Source organism: Myxocyprinus asiaticus, chromosome 5 (assembly GCF_019703515.2).
Source record: "Myxocyprinus asiaticus isolate MX2 ecotype Aquarium Trade chromosome 5, UBuf_Myxa_2, whole genome shotgun sequence".
NCBI classification, from domain to species: Eukaryota; Metazoa; Chordata; class Actinopteri; order Cypriniformes; family Catostomidae; genus Myxocyprinus; species Myxocyprinus asiaticus.
In genome coordinates, this window is record NC_059348.1 from 11335082 (window position 1) to 11362319 (window position 27238).

At 38.2% G+C, this 27238-nt stretch overlaps 1 protein-coding gene across 5 annotated transcripts in view; it reads right to left on the reverse strand.

The window, feature by feature from the left end:
• The window catches only part of LOC127440710 (adhesion G protein-coupled receptor L2-like), a 176845-nt gene that overhangs the window by 12473 nt on the left and 137134 nt on the right, over positions 1-27238 (reverse strand). For all 5 annotated transcript variants that reach the window (XM_051697455.1, XM_051697456.1, XM_051697457.1 and 2 more), the window contains 7 exons: positions 20468-20677; positions 19135-19355; positions 17430-17496; positions 8068-8159; positions 3731-3899; positions 3185-3313; positions 1079-1175 (listed from right to left, as the gene is read on the reverse strand). In XM_051697455.1, the coding sequence (XP_051553415.1) occupies positions 1079-1175; positions 3185-3313; positions 3731-3899; positions 8068-8159; positions 17430-17496; positions 19135-19355; positions 20468-20677 (985 nt within the window). The remainder of the gene's footprint in view (positions 1-1078; positions 1176-3184; positions 3314-3730; positions 3900-8067; positions 8160-17429; positions 17497-19134; positions 19356-20467; positions 20678-27238) is intronic.

Sequence of the window (27238 nt, forward strand, 5' to 3'; positions counted from 1 at the left end):
TAAAATTACAGACTCCTTTTGTCTTGCTAAGGCTAATTTTATGTTTTATTTATCATAATTTACAGCTTGACTGGAAATGGCGCCAACAAAAAGGTCTTCTCACATGGAATATTTACCTTCAATTTTCTTTGTTTTCTTCAAACATCACTTGTCCAACAACTTTATTTGGGGATCATTTTAAATTTTTTTTATTTAATTTTTAATTTTTTTGGAGTGGTGTAAGTGACATCACAACTATGGGACACAACTGTCATAATTTTTTTACTAAAACAGTAAAATCGATACATAGAGACATTTGAAAAGTACCAAAAATAAATGATTAAAAAGTTTCCAATTCAGTTTTAATGTTACCTTTATATAACTACAAGAAAAAGTTGAAATCTGTTAGTTTTAATAAAAGTCAACCCCTGGGATCTGACATTGCATGAAGTTAAAGAAAACCCCAAGTATAAAATACCATATATTGAAATTTTATTGCAAAATATTCAAATATTTAAGTTGTTTGAGAGTGTTTACGACTCGATTACATAATTCGCAATGCATCATGGGAGTGGGCGGTCTATGATTAGCTCTCCTGACGCGATTTTTGAAGCCATGTTAACAGCGACATCTCTGATTGGTGGATTGCTCTTCAGGATTATGGGTAGTGTAGTTCTTCACCGGGAATTCAACAAGAGTTTTTAAAAACCTCGGTGCACAGTATAGTGGGTCTTGAAATGTTTTTGTTAAAAATCAATTTGAGTACAGATTGGAATGAGTCAGCTAGCAAGCTAACATTGATAAATGTGGGGTGCCAATTGTGTAAAAAAAAGAATAGAATAGGCCTGCTGAAAACATCTGAATTCAAGCCGTGTATGTTATTATTCACACCGGGGAGCAAAGAGCATCTGTCTAATTTAAAACGCCTGATGAAGGCACAAGGAATTAGCATAACTGAGCAACTTTCACCTAATTATAAATATAGTAGATTCGAGCTGATGTGTATTAAAACAAACTCAAAATCTACAGTGTCGCATCCGAGATCGAGCTGGCGCACAGATCCGCATGGATGAATGTTTGTGTAGGTTGGAGCCATCACCTTGGTTTAGTGTGGAAGTGCTGTTGATGTCTCCGGAGATGAAGGAAGACTCCGACTGTTTCCTCACCGTATCGTTCCACATCCTCCTGATGCGACTCTGCAGCGGGAAACATGCTCGCTGATTAATGCACCTAATATTCATGCAGCACCGACAAACAGCTTTGTAACACAATTAGAAGCTTTAAAGTCTCAGTGTTAGCAGACTCGATCATTACCGCCACATGTGGAATAGATGACGTCTAAACACACTACACAACACATTGAAAAGATTACATCTGTTGCAGCTTGTTAAGATTCCTCACGGCACATGTAACAAGCAATTTGTGGCAATAGAAAACAGCAATACTCTGTTTATTCTGGACAAATTAACAAATTATTGTAGAATAGATAACGTTCGATTGACTCTTAGTGAAAACATTTGTGGCATGATGTCAATTAGCACAGAAAATGCTTGCAACTCATTCCTTAATATTTTATAAACAGCAAAAATCGTGTTTACAATAATGCTTACTTACAGTACAATACTTACAATAGAAGTCTATAGGGCCAAGGAACAGAGGGTTTCAAAGCAGAAACTTGTGGTTAAATCTCTTGACATGATCAATAAGTTAACATGTATAATGTTCAAGTCTTGTGGCTATAATTTTAAACAAAGTGTATTTTAACGTTTATTGCGCTTCAGTGCCTTGCCCCCATGGACTTCTATTGTAAGTGCATTATTATAAGTCCATTAAAACAAATTTGAGAAAAAAAAAGCAAAACTGAAGGATGAGTCAATATTATAATCGATGGTACTCAACAATATACCACAGATGATGTCGATACAGCCTAACTTGTACTGAACCCACAACATTTCTTTAAGGTAATTCATAAGCATAGAGACTTTTTATTAAATCTTCAATGTACAGGAAATATTTCTAAACGACTGCACTCATAAAACTATAATTTCTAATTTGTACTTGTAAAGGAATGAAATCATAAACACAGGAGGCTTCATTATAAGCTTTCAATGTGTGCTATGTAAAGACTACAAAAACAAAAATGTTCACTTAAATGTAAGGATTTGCTTTGTTATTTGATTACCTGTAACTGTTATGCTTACAAATCAAGAATTAAGAAATAATCAACCACAGCAAGATAATGCAAAGGCAACTTTAAAGGGATAGTTCACCCGAAAATGAAAATTATCTCATCATTTACTCACCTAATGCCATCCTAGATGTGCATGACTTTCTTTTTTCTGCAGAACACACATTATGATTTTTAGAAGAATATTTCATACAATGCAAGTGAAGGTCCATACAATGCAAGTGAATGGATGCCAAAATGTTTACGCTCCAAAAATCACGTAAAGGCAGCATAAAAGTAATTCATAAGACTCTAGTGTTTTAACCTATATCTTCAGAAGTGATATGATAGGTGTGGGTGAGAAACAGAACTACATTTTTAAGTCCTTTTTTGCTATAAATTCTTCTCCCTGCCCAGTAGGGGGTGATATGCACGAAGAATGTGAATCACGAAAAACACAAGAAGAAGAATGTGAAAGTGTTCTGTTTCTCACCCACACATATTATATTGCTTCTGAAGACATGTATTTAACCACTGGAGTCTTATGGATTACTTTTATGCTGCCTTATGTGATGTTTGGAGCTTCATATTTTTGGTCACCATACACTTGCATTGTAAGGACCGACAGATCTGAAATATTCTTCTAAAAATCTTCATTTGTGTTCTGCAGAAGAAAGAAAGTCATACACATCTGGGATGGGATAAGAGTGAGTAAATGATGAGAGAATTTAAATTTTTGGGTGAACTATCCCTTTAAGCAAGACTTAGGCAATGATTTCCCTAGGATTAGAACTGCAGAATTGTCCAAAAGAGATCATGTACTCAGCTGTGAAAGCTTCTTTTAAAACTATACAGAGAACAGCTTCTCAAGGGCAGGATATTATTCAGCTGCCTTAAAAATGAAATCCAGTGTGAAAAGTGCTTTTAATAAGAACACATTTAATATGTGACAGCTCAACTCTTTTCAAAGGTCACAGAACCCTTTGTCAGGGTAGTGTGATATTTCTTAAGGCAGGACATGAGAGGCACAAGCTGTACCTGTGTAGCGGACGAATATCGAGCCGTGGATCTGGACACTGAGGATTTGTTAGCGCTGTGGGGTCCGTCGGAAGGCAGACCGCCACAACACTGAGACTGCCGGAAACACTTGTTGTATTCTTTACGCACCTGTGACGACAGAGTCAGAAAACAACCATTAGCAAGACACCTAACAAAGACAGATGATATATATCGGTCAGGCCAATTAATCTGCTGATTTTAGCCATTGTGCTAACCTGGCCAACATTTTCTGTTTTCTAATATTTTGTTTAATATTTTAGAATTTATTCAAACAACTTTGTAAAGGTTAAAAAGGTTTATTTAGTATCAGGATGTGTGCATGTGAATTAGTGCCGGCCCCTTGAAGCAAGCATTATATTTCCCATCACAGCGACTGCATCGTTAACCATCAGCTCAAAGGATTGCAATTTAATTAAACAAGACAAATAAACAGAAAATGGCACGGCAAACTCTAATCATCACTCAACGCAATCAGCAGCCTTCAGTCCTGTATATTAATAAAGACAGTGAGGTATGATGCTTTACCTTCTTCTGCAGGAGACAGTGGAAAATGAAGATGAACATCCCTTGTAAGGTGTTGAAGATGGTGAAGAGGTACGCCATCAGTATCGAAGAGTCGTTCAAGAAAAACAGGCCAAACGACCACGTCAGGCCAAGAAGACACAGCAGCGCAAAAGCACCCAGAACCCAGGACCTGAAAATGACGAGATTGTAGATTGTTAGAGCAGCAGAAGAACAAAAGTCATACACATCTGTGCATGAGAGTGAGTGAATGATGAGAGAATTTTTGGGTGAACTATACTTTTAAATTTTGTTGTTTATCACCAATGTTAAGTGTAACCTGATTACAAAGTAATTACTTTAACTGAATTACTTTCAGTTTTTTTTTGGGGGGGGGGGGATTTTTCCCCTTTTTCTCCCAATTTGGAATGGCCAATTCCCAATGCACTGTTTTTTAAGTCCTCATGGTCGTGTAGTGATTCGCCTCAATCTGGGTGGCAGAGGACGAATCCCAGCTGCTGCTGCGTCTGAGACCATCAACTCACGCATCTTATCATGTGGCTTGTTGAGCATGTTGCCATGGAGACATAGCGCGTGTGGAGGCTTCACACCATCCACCACGGCATCCACGCTCAACTCACCATGCGCCCCACCAAGAACGAACCACATTATGGTGACCACGAGGAGGTTACCCCATGTGACTCTACCCTCCCTAGCAACCGGGCCAATTTGGTTGCTTAGGAGACCTGGCTGGAGTCGCTCAGCACACCCTGGGATTCGAACTAGCGAACTCCAGGGGTGGTAGCCAGCATCTTTTACCACTGAGCTACCCAGGCTCCCCTGAGTTACTTTCGGTTAAAAAAACTAGTGTAATGCATTATATTATAAATTTGTATAAGCAGTTTACAGTTACTTTTTATACATTATTTGGGTAACAAATAATTCTCAAATAATATTTAATACATTTAAAACATGAATTATGTGTACATGTATGACTGTTTGCATTTTTGCGACAGCTTAAAAGTCACTAATGAGTCACTGTAAGGTAGAAAAGTTTGATGTTGTGATGAGTGTATGACTTGAGTGCGACAATAACTAGCAGGAAATATAGACTATACAGGAATATATAAATATTAATTTGAATTTGTTGATCGGAAAAACAAAAACTAGTTTGTAAAAAGTGTTTCAGAATGTAATGAGTAATATGACTACTTTTCCCATAAAGTAATGAGTAGTGTAATCTGATTACAATTTTTAGAGAAATAATTACCTATATTATTTACCTAAAGTAATTACATTATTTGTAGTGGATTACTTTTTGAGCAACTTACCCAAAACTGTTCATCACTATGTTTTTGATCAAAGGTTAGCAATATTTATATGCTAAAATACTTTGTTTTATCGTAGTTTACGGCAATAATGTTTACAATTGCGTTTGGGGACGCTCACAGTTTTACTCCCAAACCAAGTTCTTACAGTCAAGTGATTTACGAACACTTCGCGGATGGGTTTGAATGAATCATTAAAAAGAACTGGTTTAACACAACAATTAGTTTGTGAACGAGACCTCACTACTAAGCAGGTTGTTTAAAAACACATTACATAAAGAATGAAAATCCATTCATAAACTGGACCCACTCCTACAATCAGACCACCCAGAGACACATAAACTTCAATTCAAGACAGTCGTATATCAATAGACTCTTTCCCATAAGAGATTCCAGCGACTATCTGTGCGGATCAAATGTCCTGTCTTACAGCCCCAGACGAGCCCTTCATATGGACACATGACAGAAGGAGATTTTTCCATCTCTTGTTACCCCCCAGCTGCACGTTTAAACAGAATTACGACTTTGGGTCCAATAAAACGTCTTGCTTTAACATCATACACTGTATCGTCCATCTGGAAATATGCATCTGGTTTCCAAGGACAATGTTCATAAGAGGGTAAGATTGTGCTATGACATTGCAGGCCACTGATGCTAATGAATAAGTTAATAACATGGTGCTCGAAAGGTTAATGCTTTCCTTAATTATTCCCATAAACCCAAATTAGCAGCATCCGAGTGTTTACCACAAGTCCAGCCCCAGACGCAACCTCTACCCCATGCACAACCTTCAACCTGGAATGCCATCCATTACCACAAAACCAATTTGCACGGCTGGAATGTAATTGTCACGTTGTGATTAATACAATTATAGAGTCTTGCTACTTTAAATAATGCAAGCAAATTAATAAAGAGGGCAATTGTAGGTTGTGAAAACATGAAACCTTTCAGTTTTGTGTCTGTAAGAAAAAGTAAAGTGTATTAATATCAATATGAATTCAAAATAGCTCCTATTTACTTCAAGCTGAAGTGTGTCATTTCTGCATCCCAAACGGAATTGCAAAATTAACGATTGTTTTTAAACACGTTTCCCTGAACACTTCCCCGTCTGTCATTGGTCAGAAACAGTTAGTCCCACCCAAATTCAAACCATTTTTAAGCCAATGTTGCTGTGAGGCTGGTCTGAATGATCAAACAGCGATGCTTTGATAGCACCATAGAGAAATAGTGTTCCACTTTTCGGGGAAAATGAATGGCTTACTTATCCTCCTGAGACACGAGCGTGACTGCTGTGTGCATTTCTCATTTCCTTTTTTGATTTGTATCTAGTAGCTCCTAATAAAGATGCAAAAAAATCAATAAATAAATAAAAAACTAGAGCAAATACTTTTCCTAAAAATGTATGTCCTCATATGTGGACAGCGGGACTACGTTGTGACATTTTAAATAATACCAAGCTACACTATATGGCCAAAAGTTTGTGGACACCCCCTTCTAATTAACGAATTTGGCTACTCCATTAAATCCAGTAAAGAAAAATCTTAATGTTTCTTTATGTAATGGCTTGGGCTTTGTGTGCTTCCAAATTTGTGGCAACTGTTTGGGGGTAGCCCTTTTCTGTTCCAGCATGACAATGCCCCTGTGAACAAAGTGAGGTCCATAAAGAAATGGTTTACTGTGTCTGGCGTGGAAGAAATTGACTGGCCTGCACAAAGCCCAGACCTGAACCCCACTGATCCCTTTTGGGGTGAACTGGAACAGCAACTGTAAGTCAGGCCCCATCGACCAACATCAGTTCCTGACCTCACTGATAGCCTTGTGTCTGAATGAGAGCAAATCCCTGCACCCATGTTACTACATACAGTATAGTGGAAAGCCTTCCCAAAAGAGTGGAAGCTGTTATTACAGCAAAGGGGGAAACTGATGCCTAAGGTTTTGAAATCAAATGTTCATCAAGCACATATGGTGTCCACAAACTTTTGGCCATATAGTGTATATCACTGCCAACCATGTTAAAATAAAATTATACATTATAAATTCTGAATCTATGTACTGATTACCATTGTTCCATGTCTGCCAAGCATTTTGAGTGGTCCAAACATCATCTGCAGCCTGAAACTGAACTTTTGGTCGGATTTTAGGAGTGAATGTACTTAGCTGCATAGAAAGTTATAGGATGTTCCCTTGCTCCCTATTTAGAGAATGACTTAACGTCCAGTGTGCTGTCTGTCTGCACTGATCTCAGAACAGATCGAAATGCACCTTATTTTCATCCTAACTCCTTATAAAGCCTCTGAAAACATTTTTTTTCTCAATGTGAAAATGCACAGTAAATGTAGGATTTCTAATGAAAAATGAGTGGTATTGTCCACTATAGCAGTCATTGTGTTTAACAGTGTGCCGTTTCGCGATAAATCGTTCAAATTTTAAAGATGGCATAGAAACTAGTTTCTCAAATTTTTTGACTCAAACAGGTTTCAATGTAAAAAGGTAATTAGGTTTCTTACCAGATGTAGTTTTGTTGGCATTTCTACCTAAGACAAACTCCGCTGTGATCGGCGCCATGTTGTTTTGTCACACGACTCGGTGCGTCAAAAGTTTAATCTTTTATTGAGTGTCCTGAACTGAGATCAGTTGGTTTAAATTCATTTAAATTATGCATTGCATATAGCAAAGACAAAAAACAATGCTCACTCAGAAGGACAGAGGGTCACACGAGGATATAGTTAATGATGTGTCAAAATAAGCTCGGATATGAAAAATACATTTTCACTTTGAATCAATAACATCCCCCCCACCCACCCCCACTCCCTCCCCTTCAAACACATGGCTTCATTCAGATGTGTAACGTCCACTTTCCACGATCCAAACAATACCTTCTGGATAAATCAAATATTTACCTACATTTTTTGTCACATTCTGGAAGGACAATGTCATTTGAACACCGTTTTATGTTGACTTTAAACTGTGTAGGCAGCTGCAATAAAACCCAGGCTGGGAAGTGCATGCAACGGTATTGAAGGTTGATCTTACCGTATGCTCTCCAGTCTGCTGGAATCAGGTTTCATAGATGTCGAGTGTTTTACCATCTTGTACATTGTCACCACCAGAAAGATGAGGTTGAGCTGTCGGAGAAGATAAAGCATGTTGAGAAGACCACACGGCTTTCAAGCAGTTCCTGGAACTCACGTTTGAGATCCATCACTCGAATGGCATATTTGTCAAACATCATTTAATATTCATATTTCACAATTTTGCAGCTGGACATTTGCAGGGAGAGCACTATGTAACAGTTACATGGGCAGGAATAGCAGTACATCTCTCTCGGGATCTGTGATCACCAGGCTATTAGACGATTGTAGAACCAACATTAAAAAATAAAAATAAATTGTGGTTTATGTTGGTACACCACGGTACACCACGATCTGCAAAGTATAGCCTTCAATAATTCATAAAGAAGACAAGAACTGCAAAAATGTCAAAATGCAAGAACAGACGACTTCTTCTGGAAGCTTTCAAACTGGCAAGCTGTTCTGTCTAAAGCATTTGGAAATGTTCAAGCAGCATTCTGTTTGTTTAGACTACAGTAAAACTCTTAAAGGGATGGTTGAAATTCTGTCATTATTTACTCACCCTCATGTCATTCCAAACCCATTTGCTGGTCCCCCCCACAACACAAAGGGTGAATGTTTTGAAGAACCTTTAGACAGCCCTTTTCCATACAAAAAAGTTCTTAGTGACCACGTCTGTCAAGCTCAAATAAGGACAAAAAAAATAAAAGCTTTATTCTAAGTCTTCTGAAATCATATTACAGATTTGTGTGAGGAACAGATGGAAATTTAAGTCATTGTACACCAATACTCTTGGCCTCCCCTGAAGTTTGCATCTAGCCCACATTTTCCTGCAGAATTAAAACATGGTGTGTCGTGTTTTTATATATATCTATAATTATTGATTTATATTTATCTAAATATAAATTATATTTATATATAATTATTTTATGTCTCCAGAACACTTGGAATATTACAAACTGCTTTTATGGTACTGCCAACATGCCTTTTTTGTCTTTTTTTTTAGGTTTTTATTATAAATATGATAATTACTTAATATATGTTTAACATAGGCTACATTTATTTAATATATATATATACACACACACACACACACTGTATATATATATAAATTCCAAATATTTATAGTTATATATATATACAAGGTTGGGGAGTAACGGAATACATGTAATGGGATTACGTATTTAAAATACAAAATATAAGTAACTGTATTCCACTACAGTTACAAATTAAATCATTGGTATTTAGAATACAGTTACATTCAAAAAGTATTTTGATTACTGAAGAGATTACTTTGCATTTTATTGTCATTTGTTTCATTTAATATTTAGTCCTTTCAGATGGAAAACATTTATACATATAAATGATGCGATCCAAAGTGCATTTGAACAGCGGTGAAACACTTTCTTATGATGTGTTACATTCATACGAGCAGACAGAGAAGTACGTTTGAAGTAAGTTTGGAGCAGAAGAAATAGAAATAAACCTTGTGTAAATTGTCAGTTTTATGCTAAGCTAAAATGCTATTTCTAGCCATTTTACATGCACGTTACCAGGTACGATCATATTTTTTTTTTTCAAGAAAATTCACGTTAGATCATAATTTCTTTTTTTTTTTTCTAGTAAGACTTTTGATATTAGGGCAAAAATCATATTCTTGATAACAAGTTTGGTATTGTTTTCCTATAAAAATATCTAAAAATCTTTAAAACAAGATCAATTAGATTGATCTTGTTTTAGAAACAACACTGCAGAAGATATTTAGATATTTCAGAGAATGTATTTTTAACATGTGTATTTTGTCTTACTGTACTGGCAGAGTTTTTATAGTCAAAACAAGTGAAAAAATCTACCAGTGCTGAAGAAGTAACTGGTAGACAAAGTATTTACAATACGTTACTGATCTTGAGTAATCTAACGGAATACATTACAAATGACATTTTACAGCATGTATTCTGTAATCTGTAGTGGAATACATTTCAAAAGTAACCCTTCCAACCCTGGGATTGAATATACACCCCTGTATGCTTTTGAAGGTGAAAAGAACACTATATATATATATATATATATATTAATTACAAAACTGATCCAAGCCCAAAGTTATACTTGTTTTTTTTATTTCTTGTGTTAAGTAAATAAAGAAAATAAATGTAGCCTATGTTAATTATCTAAATATTTATAATAATAATATTAATAATGTGTGTATATAAATATATATATAGAGATATATATACAGATATGTTTTTTTTTCATTCATTACAAACCCAATCCAAGCCCAAAGTTTTACTTTAAAAACTGACCCTGTTTTATATATATATATATATATATATATATATAGACACACAGAAATAAATTATTCATATAATTAAATTATTATTATTGTAAATACTTTGATCATATAAAATATATTTACCATAGGCCACATTTTTTAATATGTAATATTATTTTTTTATTTTAACATAACTTGTTAACATAAGAACCAATGCAATTATGCTTTCAATGACACTCATGCGCTATTTTTGATTCTTGTGGTGTATCACTTAAAACATTCGCAATATAGTGGACTGCTTTTACAGAACTTCCATTGTGCTTTCTTTTGTATTTATTGGAACTTGAAAGCCCCTGGTTACTATGGACTGTCATTGTATGGCAAGAGTGTTTTAATAATAACAAAATGTTCATTTTATGGGCGAACTATTCCTTTAACATGACGACTAAAGTAGATTTTGGATGAGGACATTGTTAAAGTCAGTGGAGGATTTGTCGAGATACTGCAACCTAATCTGTTTTCCGATTGCCAGTAAGAACATTAATATTCCCTCAGACATAAAATATCACCCAGATAATAAAGTGCTACCATTTGTTCCTGATTTGGATTTTCAGGATAATCCGAGACAAACGCCCATTGGCGCCCATTGGCGCCTTCTCAGACTAGTGTAAGTTATAACTGTGGCCGTGGACATGTCTGCTCGCTGGCAAGAACTTGTGTTTTTCTTTGCCGCCCCGAACATGGGAATGTAATTCAGGCAGGCCAGAGGAGACCTCTTAATGGAACAACTGTGTGGGACAAAAATGAGTCCAGAAAAAAAGCACCCTCTTTTTCAAATATGTGGAACAGAAACAGTGGAAGTTCTGCTAAAACAGACTGAGGAGGGCCTAAATTCAGTTGGAGGTGAGGATGGTGTGTAGAGGGCCGAAGAGATTTTGCTCAGTTTTGGCTTCTTAACTTCTCCCAAAATGTTCACACTTAAATATCAATATTCTGATTTTATAGTTACCCTCTCCACACAATTTACCTACTAGGTAATTCTCAAAAACAAGGTTAAAAAAAAAAAAAAAAAAAGTGGAAAATACCAAGTGTTTTTAGGCTAGGGCAAAGAATACTAATCTCCAGTTAATCTGACTTCTTTCTGCAACATTATGACTGTTCACACTTTTTGGAAAGAGCTGAAAGCAACACAAGGAGCTTTTGAGAGATTGCACTTTGAAGAAACCAATTCAAGCTCGCTCAAAAGCATCCGTGAAAAAGCACGGTAATTATTCCTGTGCAAGTTTTGTGTTTGAGTGTCTGTCTGTCAACTTCTGAAATGAGGTTGATTTGAATGTTTCCGAAGAGTTGAAAAATTCCTTGGAAAGTCTCTATGTTTTATCCAAAAAACCGGGTCACATACTAACAATGTAAAACGAAATGGCGAAACTACCAATTCAAGTTCTGTCTATACGCAGGTTGGCAGAATGACACAGGTTGTTAACTTGGTATATTGTGTTTGGCTAAAATCCAAAAAGAGAAAACCTACATGACAAATAGGTCAATTATAAGCACATTACAGCTCTGAAAAACAGTGAGTGAAAAACACACATTTATCTTGTTTATTTCTTAGAGGCACAGAAAACCACACAGTGTGAGCCGAGGCAAAAAAACAAGCAAATGTCCATTGAAAGGAAATTGAAAAGAAAGTCACTGAATTCTTTGCTTCATCGATCAACAACACAAACCATACGTATACACTAGAAGAATTTATCAGAGCCTTTCAAAAATGGGAGAGGAGAGCACCCGTTCCTAATAAAAAAGAAAGAAAGTTGCTAGAGTGTTCTGAAAGTTTTTAGCATCTTTCCATGCAGTCACTATAGGGTTTTCTAAATGTTTAACATGTTGATGTACAGTTAGGGTGTTCAAGATTTTAGCTTTATAATTTTTTAGCTTGGTACTATGCAGTTGCTAGGGTGTTCTGGATGTTTTATTAGAAAGTAGTTTTTTAGCATGCTAGAGTGTTCTAAATGTTTTATTAGTATGCAGTTTTTAGTGTGCTAGGGTATTCTAGATGTTTTATTAGCATGTTGTTTTTTTAGCATGCTAGGGCGTTCTGGATGTTTTATTAGCATGCTGTTTTTTAGCATGCTAGAGTGTTCTAGATGTTTTATTAGCATGTTGTTTTTTAGCATGCTAGGGTGTTCTATATGTTTTATTAGCATGTTGTTTTTGTTAGCATTCTAAGGTGTTCTATATGTTTTAAACGTTGTTGTTTTTAGCATGCTAAGGTGTTCTAGATGTTTTATTTGCATGTTTTTTTTAGCATGCTAAGATGTTCTGGATGTTTTATTAGCATGTAGTTTTTTAGCGTGCTAGGGTGTTATAGATGTTTTATTAGCTTGTCGTTTTTTAGCGTGCTAGGGTTTTTCTGGATGTTTTATTAGCATGTAGTTTTTTAGTGTGCTAGGTTGTTCTTGATGTTTAATTAGCATGTAGTTTTTTAGCATGCTAGAGTGTTCTGGATGTTTTATTAGAATTAATTTTTTTAGCATGCTAGGGTGTTCTGGATATTTTATTAGCATGTAGTTTTTTAGCATGCTGGGGTGTTCTGGATATTTTATTAGCATGTAGTTTTTTAGCATGCTAGAGTGTTCTGGATGTTTTATTGGCATGTATTTTTTTTAGCACGCTAGGGTGTTCTGGATATTATATTAGCATGTACTTTTTTAGAGTGCTAGGGTGTTCTGGATGTTTTATTAGCATGTAATTTTTTAGCATGCTAGGGTGTTCTAGATGTTTTATTGGCATGTAGTTTTTTTTTTTAGCATGCTAGAGTGTTTTGGATGTTTTATTAGCATGTAGTTTTTTACCATGCTAGGATGTTCAAGATGTTTTATTAGCATGTAGTTTTTTAGTGTGCTAGGGTGTTCTGGATGTTTTATGAGTATGTAGTTTTTTAACATGCAAGGGTGTTCAACATGTTTTATTAGCATGTAATTTTTTAGCATGCTAGGGTGTTCTAGATGTTTTATTGGCATGTAGTTTTTTTTTAGCATGCTAGAGTGTTTTGGATGTTTTATTAGCATGTAGTTTTTTACCATGCTAGGGTGATCAAGATGTTTTATTAGCATGTAGTTTTTTAGCGTGCTAGGGTGTTCTGGATGTTTTATTAGCATGTAGTTTTTTTAGTGTGCTAGAGTGTTCTAGATGTTTTATTAACATGTTGTTTTTTAGCAAGCTAGGGTGTTCTGGATATTTTATTAGCATGACATTTTTTAGAGTGCTAGGGTGTTCATGATGTTTAATTAGCATGTAGGTTTTTAACATGCTAGAGTGTGCAAGATGTTTTATTAGCATGTTGTTTTTTTTAGCATGCTAGGGTGTTCTGGATGTATTATTTGCATGTAGTTTTTTAGCTTGCTAGGGTGTTCTGGATGTTTTATTAGCATGTTTTTTTTTAGCATGCTACGGTGTTCTGGATGTTTTATTAGCATGTTGTTTTGCATACTAGGGTGTTCTGGATGTTTAATTTGCATGTTGTTTTTTAGCATGTTGCTATGCAGTTGCTAGGGTGTTCTGGATCTTTTATCATCATGTTTTTTTTTTTTTTTTTTTTTTTTTGCATTTTGCCTTTTGCAGTTGTTAGGGAGTTCTGGATGTTTTATAACCAGGTTTTTAGCGTTTTGCTATGTAGTTGCTAGAATGTTCTGGATGTTTTATTAGCATGTTTTTTTAGCACATTGTTTTTTGATATTCTGTTATCTAGACATGGCACAGGTCCCTCCATAAACACATAAGTCCATGGAGGTTTTTGCCCGTTATATGGTCTACCTGGCAAAAATTGTGAGTTTGATTGCTTAGTAAAGTAAAAACACATCTCTTCATATTAAGTACAACACACAATTTGAGGTATCATTCAAGTCTGTAGCAAATACGTCACAGGATGAGTTACTGTAATGGGTTAGTGCTTTGTTCAAATTGTGTCCTAACGTGCAATATGATCGAGCAACAACCAATATACTATTTTTCCATTTTAATCTGTTAATTTAGTTTAGTTAATTTAGGTTAGTAACTGTGACAAGAATTTTCACTTTCAGTGTAAACAGACTAATTATTTGTTGCTTGAAACTTGTCGCATCGTGCTTGTTAATAGTGATAATTATAAAAAGTGCAAAAAACATGTTATTTGAGTGTAGTTGTGCTGAAGAATAGTTCAGTAAAGAAGGGAGAATCAGTTAGAACAACACAAGGAAAAGACAGGAAAGGAGAGAGAGAGGGGGCTTTTAGATCACTGATTATGGCTCTGTTGAGTGTTGTCACCAGAGCCGCTTTACTCCGGTATGGGCGGAGAGACTGAAAATGCATTTAACACTGCCCGCGAGTGATGACACAGATCTGATGAGACAGCCAGGCAGGCCAGGCACGGCACGGGAGGAAGCCAGGCCAGCCATCCTGCCTCAGCCCTCCCTCTGCACCACCCTACACCTCCCATCCCCCCTCGGCCTACACCTCCCCAAAATAGAGCCACAAGCACACGGCCAATATAAATCAGGCTGTGTTCAGATAGCACACTTCACTCTGACATCTGAGCGAATGTGTTAGTGAGTGTATTAGTCTTGCTGGGTTTGTATGCAGGGGAGCACCTTTCAGAGAAAGAATTTGAGACTCAGTAAATCCAACAGAAAAACAGCTTAGTATTTGGGTGAATCTCACAAAACCTGTCAAGATCATGTCTGGGTCACATTTCAGCCCAAAACCAAAAGACAGATATAAAAAATTACAATTTGCTTAAAGAAAATAAAGCCTTTTTTAGGACAATTAAGATTTTTTTTTGCAATGTGACATTTTCACTTCACCTCAATCCGGATACTCACCTCAATCCCGGTGGTAGAGGACATGTCTCAGTTGCCTTCTGAGACAGTCAATCCGCGCATCTTACCATGTGGCTTGCTGTGCATGACACCATGGAGACTCACAGCATGTGGAGGCTCATGCTACTCTCCGCAATCCACGCACAATTTACCACGTGCCCCATTGAGAGCCCCATTGAGAGCGAGAACCACTAATTGTGACCACGAGGAGGTTACCCCGTGTGACTCTCCTGGCTGAAGTCACTCAGCACACCCTGGATTCGAACTCATGCCTCCAGGGGTTGTAGTCAGTGTCAATACTCACTGAGCTACCCAGGCCCCCACAAATTAAGCCTTTTTTGAGAATTTAATTTTTATTTTATTTTTTTTTATTTATTTTTTTGCATTAAACACAATCCCTTCTCATTTTAATAACTGTAATATGAAAAAAAAAACATATATTCTATTATGCAGTATATTATTAATGTATTATTTAACTGTAATGTATACACGATAGTAGTTTGTTTGTTTTGTAATATTTGTATTCCTTTAATTAATGCTAATAAAATAAATAAATAAATAAATAAAAACATCTGGATTATTTAATAATCTAATACAATGTCACAGTAATGAAAATCACTATTTAAACCAATATTTGGAAATACCAAAACATGTGAATGTAATTCAGGCACCATTCACTTTCATTGTTGAAAAGAGAAAAAGTGTAAATTTAATTTATTTGACCTGGAAAGAGATAAGTCCCAAAAAGTGTTTTTTTTTTTGTGAGATTTAGTCAGTAGGTAAATTGATGTATTATGCGTATCTGATTTTTTTTAGCTGAACATTTACAGTCTGACTATGAATCCCCTTAACAGCACTGACAGCACACTTCAGTATCTCAGTGCTGCAGCTATTTTTGCACTTTCTAAAATGGCCTGACTTTTTTTTTCTTTTTTTTTTTTATCTATCTTTGTGCCATGTTTTATCCATCTGTGGGAGTTGTGTGAAAAAGTCCTCCTCACCAAACAAAAATATCCCCATAGTGGTGCTATAATTCATGTCAGTATGGTTAAAACTCCAGCAATCCATAGCTGTCAGTCCCTCCAGCTTTGTTATCTTTATACTCGTCTTTCTCGCCTCCCTTTATCACCGTTTTTCAAGAATGAATGACCTTCAGGTCTGCAAGTGTTTCTCCTGTGATCTGTCTAGTGCAGTGCAATCATGAGAAGAGATCTCATTTAGAATGAGGACTGACAAACACAGCATACTGTCCATACATACTGAAAACTGACTTATAGGAACTTAAGATACATTACTAACTATAACATAAGTGGTCAACAAGAAAACAACAGTTAACATTACTTACCAATAAACACAACAGTACCCACCCACTTTTTCAGCCGAATTGGAAGTTTTTTTTCCCATTCATTTTTACATAGGGATTTCATATAGAAGTTCAAAGCCATGAACCGAACCAATCAGCTCCGAGGTTAATCACAACATTACAAACTTTGATTTGAAGCAAAAAGTATTTCAGAACTGGACTAAAGAAAAAAAAAAGTACAAGACTTATCATCTGAAATGTGGGAATGAACTACAATCCCATGAAGCATTACAAATCACGAAATCAAACTAAAAAAGCTATAAAAATATAAAACTATTGAAGTTGCTGTTTAAAGTTGCTGATTATAAGTATAGAAACAGTATATTTTGATACAATTGTAAAATATTCAGATATTTGCAAATATACATGTAGGTTGGGAGTGAACGGAGGCCATCTATGTCACTGCAGAGCTCTTTGGCGCACTTTGTTCACCACAATTCTTGGATTATTTTATGCAACAACAAAAAAATAATATTTAAATGTTCAAATAACATGGACTGATTGCTTCAACAGGAGCATATACCATTGATTACCAACCTCTGAGCTCATGGTAGGTCTGTCTTTAAATGTTTATACAGTAAGTTATTGGTAAAAATCAATTTGCCTATGGAGAAAATGAACATATTTTTAACTTCTGGAATCAGACTATAGGAACACAGCATATATTACAGACTATTAGAAACACAGTATACTTTAGTGACCAATGGGAACACAGCATATATTATTAAACAAAAGTCTGCACCACTATCGGTAATTTGCATATTTTCCTAACGTTTCTGGTGCACATTCTATATACTGTATGTACATACAGGTAATGATGTTAAATGTTGCAAACATACCATAATGACGAACGTAACTGGACCAATGAAACTCCAGATGAAATGATTATCAACCCTTAGCCAACAGCTGCAGAGAGAAAAAGTGAGAAGCAAACATTAGTGAAGCAATTACTCTCTAATGTTTAAAAAAAAAAAAAAAAATCAGAATTACAGACTTGAATCTGATTATTTAGGACATATTCACAACTTTAAAAGTGACAATGCTCATGTTTGATATTACTTTCAAAACATTACTGATTTAATCTTCTTTTTTTTTTTTTTTTTTTTTTTGCATTTAAAACACTATTGTGTTTATCTGTTCTGGATTTAATATGCTGTTGATGTGGTTTATTAGTATCTGAATCCCTGAATACACTGAAGTTAACTGGTCACTGCATTAATTCTTTCCAGGCACATGCAGTATGTTTACAAATCCCATTTCACAAATCTAAATCTCAAAGCCTTTAAACTGAGCTGACAGATCAGTAAACTTAATTGAAATCTCTGTGTAAATTTGATTGGAGGGGAAATATGCTTTGCTATGTTTGTGTCATTCATACACATACACAGGTCTCTGATGCAAATAAGGGCCCTTTTGAACTGAAGCTTTCTTTTTAAAATTCCTGCACAAAATGTTTCATGTAATTAAAGGTTATTTAGTATTAGAGAACAATATGCTTGTATTTCTTCACACGTCTCTGAAGAGGAACGCAATAATTATATTACACAACTCTCTGGAATACAGGATTCTGATCGGTCAATGGCGCCATCTAGTGGTCTGATATTTCTCAGTAACAACCGCACATCCACATATCAGACTGCTCATCCAGGTATTGCGAGCCATCTCTCCTGCTTCTCGGATCAAGGTGCGGTCTCTACAAGTAAGCTAACAAAATAATTTCAATGCAAATCAATGTTTCATGTACATTTATTTATTTATTTTGCAATAAGTCTTGTAATAAGCTGGATAATGTGCAGACGGTCATTAATTACAAAATAAATACCAACAGAACGCCGACGCAAACCGGAGGTGGAATTCAGCTGTTCAGTGATTTATTTCTTCTCACATAATTTCAATGCACATCAATGTTTCATGTCCATTTATTAATTCGTTTGGCAAGTAGTCTTGTAATAGGCAGGATAATGAGGAGTCAGATGGCCATTTTCACAGAATAAACACCAACAGAACTCCGACGCAAACCAGAGGTGGATTTCAGCTGTTCAGCGATTTCTTTCTCCCCACATAATTACATAATTTCAATGCAAATCAATATTTTATGTCCATGATTTTATTTATTTGGTAAGAATTCGTGTAATAAGCAGGATAATGTACAGTCAGCTGGTTGTTATAGCAACAAAAAAAAAAGACCTTCAGGGTGCTACAAGACCCTTCTGCAATGTGTCGGGATCCTGGTCACTCTGTCGGGATTTATTTAGCGAGACCAACTGGCTGACTGTACATTATCCCTTACAAAACAAACTCACACCTCACTAATTAATCATGCAGTAGTTCTGTGTAAGGGAACAAAAAAACATCTTAAACCAGCCTAAGGTGGTTTACTGGTCTTAGCTGGTTTAAGCTAGCCTCTCAGCCTAAACAGCTGAAAGTTACTTAAACAACTTAAAAAAATAAAAACCAGACCAGGCCCAAGCTAAAGACTAGCTATGACTTCGGCTGTTTTTTTTTTTTTTTTCAGCAAAGACTCCGACAAATAAAATCACTTACGCTTTCTTGGTTCCGTAGCTCTTGTAGTCTATGGCTGCCGAAATCCCAACCACCACAGTGGGGAACAAGTAACCGGATGCGTAGTAGTACTTTCGTCGGGAGAATTCGCTCTCGAAGACCTCCACGAGCATAAGGAACAACTGAACACCCTCCAAACACATCCACGCAAATGCCGCCAGAAAGAAGAAATGAAGAACTCCAGCAATAATAGAGCACACAATCTGTTCAGAGAGAAACGAGAGACATGAGGCGATCATTCAGAAGTGTGTCCACATGGTCTTAACAAACTGCCTTGTGTTTCAGAGTTAAAATGTGAGTATATTTGCAGCAGTTTATGTTTGTAAGAACTAGGGATGCATCTACAGTATATGAATGTTTTTGTCTGATACCGATTCCTAACAAAAACTATAGGCCAATAAGAGAGCCATAATGAAAGATAAATAGAAGATAAAAAGATAATAAAGATACGAAAAATTACTAAATATGATAACATGATGATTGATATGATAAAAGGTTATTTTGTACATCTACAACATTTTTGCACATCTGTTTTTGCAGTTCAAAACAACAAAACTTAAATTTGACATGTATGTACTTAATAAGATAAAACATTACAAATTCATACTATGCCTATGTTGGGAAATTCCACAGAAATGTCAACCTCATCATGGAAAAATAAAACATTTAACCAAATAAACAAAAGTCCCTTTTAAATTCTGTATTATATTGGTATAATGGATAATTCCGTTCAGACCGCAAGAGGGCGCCGCTTGCTCACACAGCACTGACTGAAGCACTGATTGCAGACTATATTTTGAAACACAGCCTTTTAAGGTTTAGTAATCGTGCAAAGCCATGTTGCGATTTTAATCATAATTCAATCAATCGTGCAGCATTAATGGATATCATAACGATGTCTCAGAAGTCAAAGTCTGCTGGTTTCAAAGCGTTTTCGATGGTTTCTCCTCATCATGTAGCCTATACATAAACTGCTACTTTCACAACTGTCACATCTGTTTATGGTGGATTTTCCCAACTGTAATTAGCTCGGCCTATTTTATTGATGATTTTCAGTTATTATATATTTTATAGTTAATATACATTTTATATGTTTTGAAAATAATTGCTTTGCCACTGCAAATCACTGTAAGTTTCAGTGGCAATTTAGATTTTTTGATCAAAACGAGGTATCTTACAGAGCTATGCTGCCTATGCTGCCAACAAAACTGCTTATCTAGGAAGCTCACTAGGTTTTCAAACAGAGCTATTGTCTTCAAACCTATCTTGTTTTTTTTGGACTGTCACATTTACAACCACAAAAATGTTTGTGTACCGGGGGATCGGTCATGTTGATGCCCACGAGGAAGAGGAGCTCAGCGATGAAGAGGTTGATGCAGAGGTTCTTGTGGATGGTGTTGCGGTCACTCTGGAGGCCGCGGAAGAAGCAGAAGGTGAAGATGCTAATGGCGAGGCAGACAAGTGAAACGGCGATGCCCATTCGTGTGATGACTGTCAGCAGCAGCTCGTGAACACTTCCCTCGCCCTTGAAAAACACACATTAGCATTAACAGTCAGGCCAAGATTCACTTAACTCTAATACTTCACTTGTCAGAATATAATGAGTGAGCGCTGACGTCTTTTGAATGTGTACGTGCAAGCTAATTTTAAACAGAAATTTTGAAGTAGTTTCAAATCAGCTTAGACCTAGAAATTAAAAAGACAAAAATGACTGAAATTGGACCTCATTTATGAAACACGAGCAGAAGGAATTTGTGCAAATCGTTCATAAAACCATTCTTACACAATGAAAGATTTTCACAAATATGTTTTGATTTTTTTGTATATATATATATATATATATATATTCATTCAGAATAATCAGAGAGGAAGAATGCGGCGATTTTTGTAAGAATGGTTTTACAAATGATGTTCTGAAAATGTCTCTAAATTGGTCTTTCATGAATGAGAACCATTTGGTGGTGTGGTCACAAATGAATCCAATGGTTTAACATCTGGTTTGAACCCTACAAGGGGCGGCCCATGAGCTTTCACCATTGTGTTCTTGATGCAAGACCCTAAACGTCAGCTTATTCCAGGAGAACTGAACCTGTAATAAATGCACTATAAGTCGCTTTGGATAAATGACCTCTTACTTACAAGATATTGATTTTCTTTCAATGGAAAACCTCTGATTGACAGTACAGTTCAGTTTAACAGTGAGCTTAAACTGTGTCCTTTTGTCTAGTGTCAGTTTAACCAGGCTGGTCATCACGGTTTGTATCCAAAAGTTTAATTTAGGGCAGCAAAGCATTAGAACAGTGATCTAACCATCAGCTTCTGTGTATTTTCAATGACACTCCATTAAAATTCCCTGGACTGTTTAAACAGTCCAAGTATGACAAAAAGCTTTCAACAGACAAAAACATGTCAAAAAAGTTAATAACTGTGCTCATTACAGCCTTTCGTAAATGTTAACTTATTACAAGGCTTAGATAGCTGTCAAATCTGTGTTAAAAGCAAGAACTTATTGGTTATACTAGTTACTAAGAGGAATTTAACAATTCTAGTCCTGATTTCAGGATTATATCTTATATACACTATATGGCCAAAAGTTTGTGGACACTCCCTTCTAATTAACGAATTTGGTTACTCCATTAAATCCAGTAAAGGAAAATCTTAATGTTACTTTATGTAATGGCTTGGGCTTTGTGTGCTTCAAAATTTGTGGCAACTGTTTGGGGATAGACCTTTTCTGTTCCAGCATGATAGTGTGAACAAAGTGAGGTCCATAAAGAAATGGTTTACTGTGTCTGGCGTGGAAGAAATTGACTTGCCTGCACAAAGCCCAGACCTGAACCCCACTGATCACTTTTCGGGTGAACTGGAACAGCAACCGTAAGTCTGGCCCCATTGACCAACATCAGTTCCTGACCTCACTGATAGTCTCGTGTCTGAATGAGAGTAAATCCCTGCACCCATGTTCCTACATACAGTATAGTGGAAAGCCTTCTCAAAAGAGTGGAAGCTGTTATTAGAGCAAATGGGTAAATTGATGCCTAAGGTTTTAAAATCAAATGTTCATCAAGCACATATGGTGTCCACAAACTTTTGGCCATATAGTGTATATATATATATATATATATATATATATATATATATATATATATATATATATATATATATGTTATAAGAAACATGTTTACTATAAAAGGGAATGACACTTTTTCCATTCAGTATATATGTACACAGGCAGAAACACCATTCTACTGTCATAACGGTAATGATACAGTATACATATACATCCGTTTTCGCTTTACATACTAAAATAGTTCATCTTGAATGTTAACATGCCAGCCTCAACAGGAAACGGTGACACTGCCAGTCATAATATGATACCTTATATTGATATCCCCTGTCAGTCCCGCACATTTTGAAGAACACGAGGATAGTATCTTGGCACACTCTTGGAGAAGGGTTATACAATCAATTGTTTTTTCAATGAAAACAGCTTCAATTCTAGATTTGTTCAACACAACCAACCAGTTGCCCTAAGCATAGTCCTAGAGTCTTATTTTTTATTAAATGTCTCTCATGGTGGGCTTGAACTTTCCTGATGTCACTATGGGGGCAGATGTGTTTCAGGGCCAGTGCTTCAGGGTCTTGATTATAACTGTGGTTAAATTTACAGCCACCGAAGCAGCGATGGGGAAAGTTCATGGGCCAAGAGCATGTAAGTAGTCGCACCACAAATCCCATAATTTCCACATTCATAACAGCTTAAACGATTCCTGCGTATGATATCATGTCGTACAGAGGTAATTGCATTGCTCCCAGAAACATACACACGACACAAGAGCTTCATTGATCAAAGTAGAGCAATAATTATTTTTGTGCCCAGGGAAAGTGCTCCATTATGTTTATTTGTTCACTTGAAGAGATAAGTTGCTTGTGATGAACGCAAATTAAGCCCAATTTATTCAACCATTTCAGCAGAATAAAATGACATTCTGAAAACTCAGACTTAGTATACACTTTATTAGGACCATAGAACACTATGGTCCTAATAAAGTGCCCAAACATGGTCTTCTGCTGTTGTAACCTATCTGCATCAAGGTTCGATGTGTTGTGCATTCTGAGATGCTATTCTGCTCAATACTAATTGTACAGAAGGGTTATCTGAGTTACAGAAATACTCAAACCAGCCCGTCTGGCACCAACAATCATGCCACGGTCTAAATCACTGAGATCACATTTGTTTCCCATTTTGATGGTTGATGTGAACATTAACTGAAGCACCTGACCTGTATCTGCATGATTTTATGCATTGCACTGCTGCCACACGATTGGCTGATTAGATAATCGCATAAATATGTAGGTGTACAAGTGTTCCTAATAAAGTGCTCAGTGAGAGTGTATCATAATAAGGCATGTTAAAATTACCGCTACTTGAGTTTATACTAAAAACATTCTTGATACCAATCTTTCTACAGAGTACCGACTGAATTCCATAACTGTGTGCTGTTTGACAGACAGGCAGCTGTTTTTGAATGCCCATACTGTGTATGTGTCAAAATATGTGCATTAGGCCTTGCAGTATAAATGCAGCCTAATAGATCTGCTACTGTCTTTTCTGTCAATAATCAAGCAACAATACTGAGATAAAAAAAAAAAAAAAAAGAAACCACTCGCTGCTTAAATTCTTTATTTTTTTATTTTTATTTTTTCCTTAGTTTACTTTATGCTTAGTTCTTTTTTATCACTGTTTATGCTTGGAGGCAACATGCCATTTTTAATGTGTTAATTTTCAAGTTAATATTTAATATCTTTGAATTATCTGAATTATTAAATTCATTATAAATTATAATTATTTAGATTATAATCAATTTTATTATCTTTATTTGGGGGCCTTTTTAAGCAAATATTGATATATGCAATTAATTGCAAATCGGCATATCACGTATTGTAATAAATTTGTTACATTTTTTAATAGATTGACAGCCCTACTATTTATTTAAATGAGTGTATTCAATGGCATACTAGCTTATTTTTAACATATTTTTGCTGTGGTATTGAAATTGATTGCGAAATTTAACTGGTATTGGTGTCGAAAACGTCATGGTTACTGGTGTAACCTCCGTTCCCTGATGGAGGGAACGAGACGTTGGTGTCGATGTAGTGACACTAGGGGTCACTCTTGGGAGCCCGAGACACCTCTGGTCTTTGATAAAAGGCCAATGAAAATTGGCGAGTGGTATTTGCATGCCACTCCCCCGAACATACGGGTATAAAAGGAGCTGGTATGCAACCACTCATTCAGGTTTTACGCTGAGGAGCCGATATAAGGTCCGGCCATTTCAGCGGGTAGTTCAGCGTTGTGGCAGGAGGGACCAACGTCTCGTTCCCTCCATCAGGGAACGGAGGTTACACCAGTAACCATGACGTTCCCTATCTGTCACTCACTCGACGTTGGTGTCGATGTAGTGACACTAGGGGTCCCTATACAAAACGCCACAAGGCTGAACTGTGTTACGTGAACTGGCGGTGTGTGGTGGGCAGACTTGCTGTGTGCCTCATAGCCAGCACACCAGGTCGACACGTAACCTCCCCCAACACAGTTATGAGTGTCGAACGGCCCTTTTTGGGGACAAGTCGACTACCCAGAGATAGAGACAGGCTTAACCCAGTCATGGCCTCTTTCCCCTTCTCTTTTTCCACTCCCTAAAAAAGAAGGGGGATTATCCGACTGGGCCGCCAGGTCTAGTCGGGGGTGTCCCTCCCAAGGGGAGGACACCGCGGAGACCACACCTCGCCCCAAGAGAGGGGGGATATTTAAGTGGAAGAATACATCACATGGTCTTTCCAACCATGTGGAGAGCCTTCAAGGTAGATCCTACCCAATGGGGGAGGAGTTACTACAACATGGAGACTGAGGGGCTCTGCCCAAGGAAGACGCAGTTTGCCAGTAGGGAAACGAACTAGCGGAAGATATAGATCGCATGGGGTTAGCCTTACAGGGAACCGCCACATGCGGAGCACCTACCCCAGAACCGGGCTCTTAGTTAGCGCGTGTACTGGGCCGGCAGCGAGTCTCTCCGAAAACTCGACTGCCACAGGGCTCGGAGGAAGTCAACCAGGGAACAACCTTTGTGAACACTACTGGGAATTAACAGCGCACGTCTTCAGCTCAAAAGGAGGTGGAAGGCGCTATGTGCAAGCGATACACCCGGCCGGCTATCCCGGGCTTATCCGCTTGTGTTGCGTGCCACTACCTGGGACGAAACCGGTTCCACCCGGAGGTTGTAGAACCTTGCAAAGGTGTTGGGTGTTGCCCAGCCCGCTGCTCTACAAATGTCTGTTAGAGAGGCACCTCTGGCCAGAGCCCAAGAAGCCGCCACACCCCTGGTAGAATGGGCCCGTAGCCCTACCGGGGGCGGCATGTCTTGGGCGAGATATGCCATAGATATGGCATCAACAAGCCAGTGGGCGATCCTCTGCTTGGAGACAGCGCTTCCTTTCCGCTGTGCACCGAAGCAGACAAAGAGCTGCTCAGAGAGTCTAAAGCTCTGCGTGCGATCCAAATAGATGCGCAAAGCGCGCACCGGACACAGCAACGCCAGGGCTGGGTCTGCCTCCTCCTGGGGCAGCGCTTGCAGGTTCACCACCTGGTCTCTAAAAGGAGTGGTGGGAACCTTGGGCACATAGCCCGGTCGGGGGTCTCAGGATCACGTGAGAATAGCCCGGACCGAACTCCAGGCACATTTCGCTGACAGAGAATGCTTGCAGGTCACCTACCCTCTTGATGGAAGTGAGCGCAGTCAGGAGGGCAGTCTTCAAGGAGAGTGCCTTAAGCCCGGCTGACTGCAAAACTCAAAGGGGGCTCTCTGTAGACCCTGAAAAACTACAGAGGTCTGATGAGGGAACAAGGCGTGGCCTGGAGGGATTCAGCCTCCTGGTGCCTCTTAGGAACCTGATGATCAGATCATGCTTCCCTAAGGACTCACCGTCGACTGCGTCATGGCGTGCTGCTATGGCAGCAACGTACACCTTCAAGGTGGAAGGGGACAGCCTCCCTTCCAACCTCTCTTGAAGGAAGGAAAGCACTGATCTGACTGCGCACCTCTGGGGGTCTTCCTGATGGGAAGAACACCACTTAGCGAACAGACACCACTTAAAGGCATACAGGCGCCTCGTAGAGGGAGCCCTAGCCTGAGTGAATGTGTCACCCTGACCTTGCACAGGGTCTGTGCGAGCAGGCTCACTGGGGAAAACGCATATTTGCGAATGCCAGGGGACCAGCTGTGCCAGCGCGTCTATGCCGAGGAAGGCCTCGGTGAGGGCGTACCAGAGCGGGCAGTGGGAGGATTCTTGGGAGGCGAACAGGTGCACCTGTGCCGGACTGAATCGACTCCAAATCAGCTGGACCACCTGAAGGTGGAGTCTCCACTCTCCCCTGCGGGGAACCTGCCGTGACAGCGCGTCCGCTGTAACGTTGAGGTTGCCCGGGATATGAGTGGCTCGCAGCGACTTGAGGTGCTGCTGACTCCGGAGGAGGAGACGGCGGGCGAGTTGTGACATACAGCGGGAGCGCAGACCGCCTTGGCGGTTGACATATGCTACCGCTGCCGTGCTGTCTGTCCGAACTAGCACGTGCTTGCCCTGGATCAACGGCCGGAACCTCCGCAGGGCGAGCAGAATTGCCAGTAACTCGAGGCAGTTGATGTGCCAACGCAGCCGCGGACCCGTCCAGAGGCCGGTGGCTGCGTGCCCGTTGCAAACAGCGCCCCAGCCCGTCTTGGAGGCGTCTGTCGTGACCACGATGCGCCTGGAGACCAGTTCTAGAGGAACACCTGCTCGTAGAAACGAGAGGTCGGTCCAAGGGCTGAAAAGACGGTGACAGACCGGTGTAATGGCCACGCGGTGTGTCCCGTGGCGCCATGCCCGTCTCGGGACTCGAGTCTGGAGCCAGTGCTGAAGCGGCCTCATATGCATCAACCCGAGCGGGGTGGCCACCGCCGAGGACGCCATATGCCCCAGGAGCCTCTGAAAATGTTTCAGTGGAACCGCTGTTTTCTGTTTGAACGCCTTCAAACAGGCCAGCACCGAC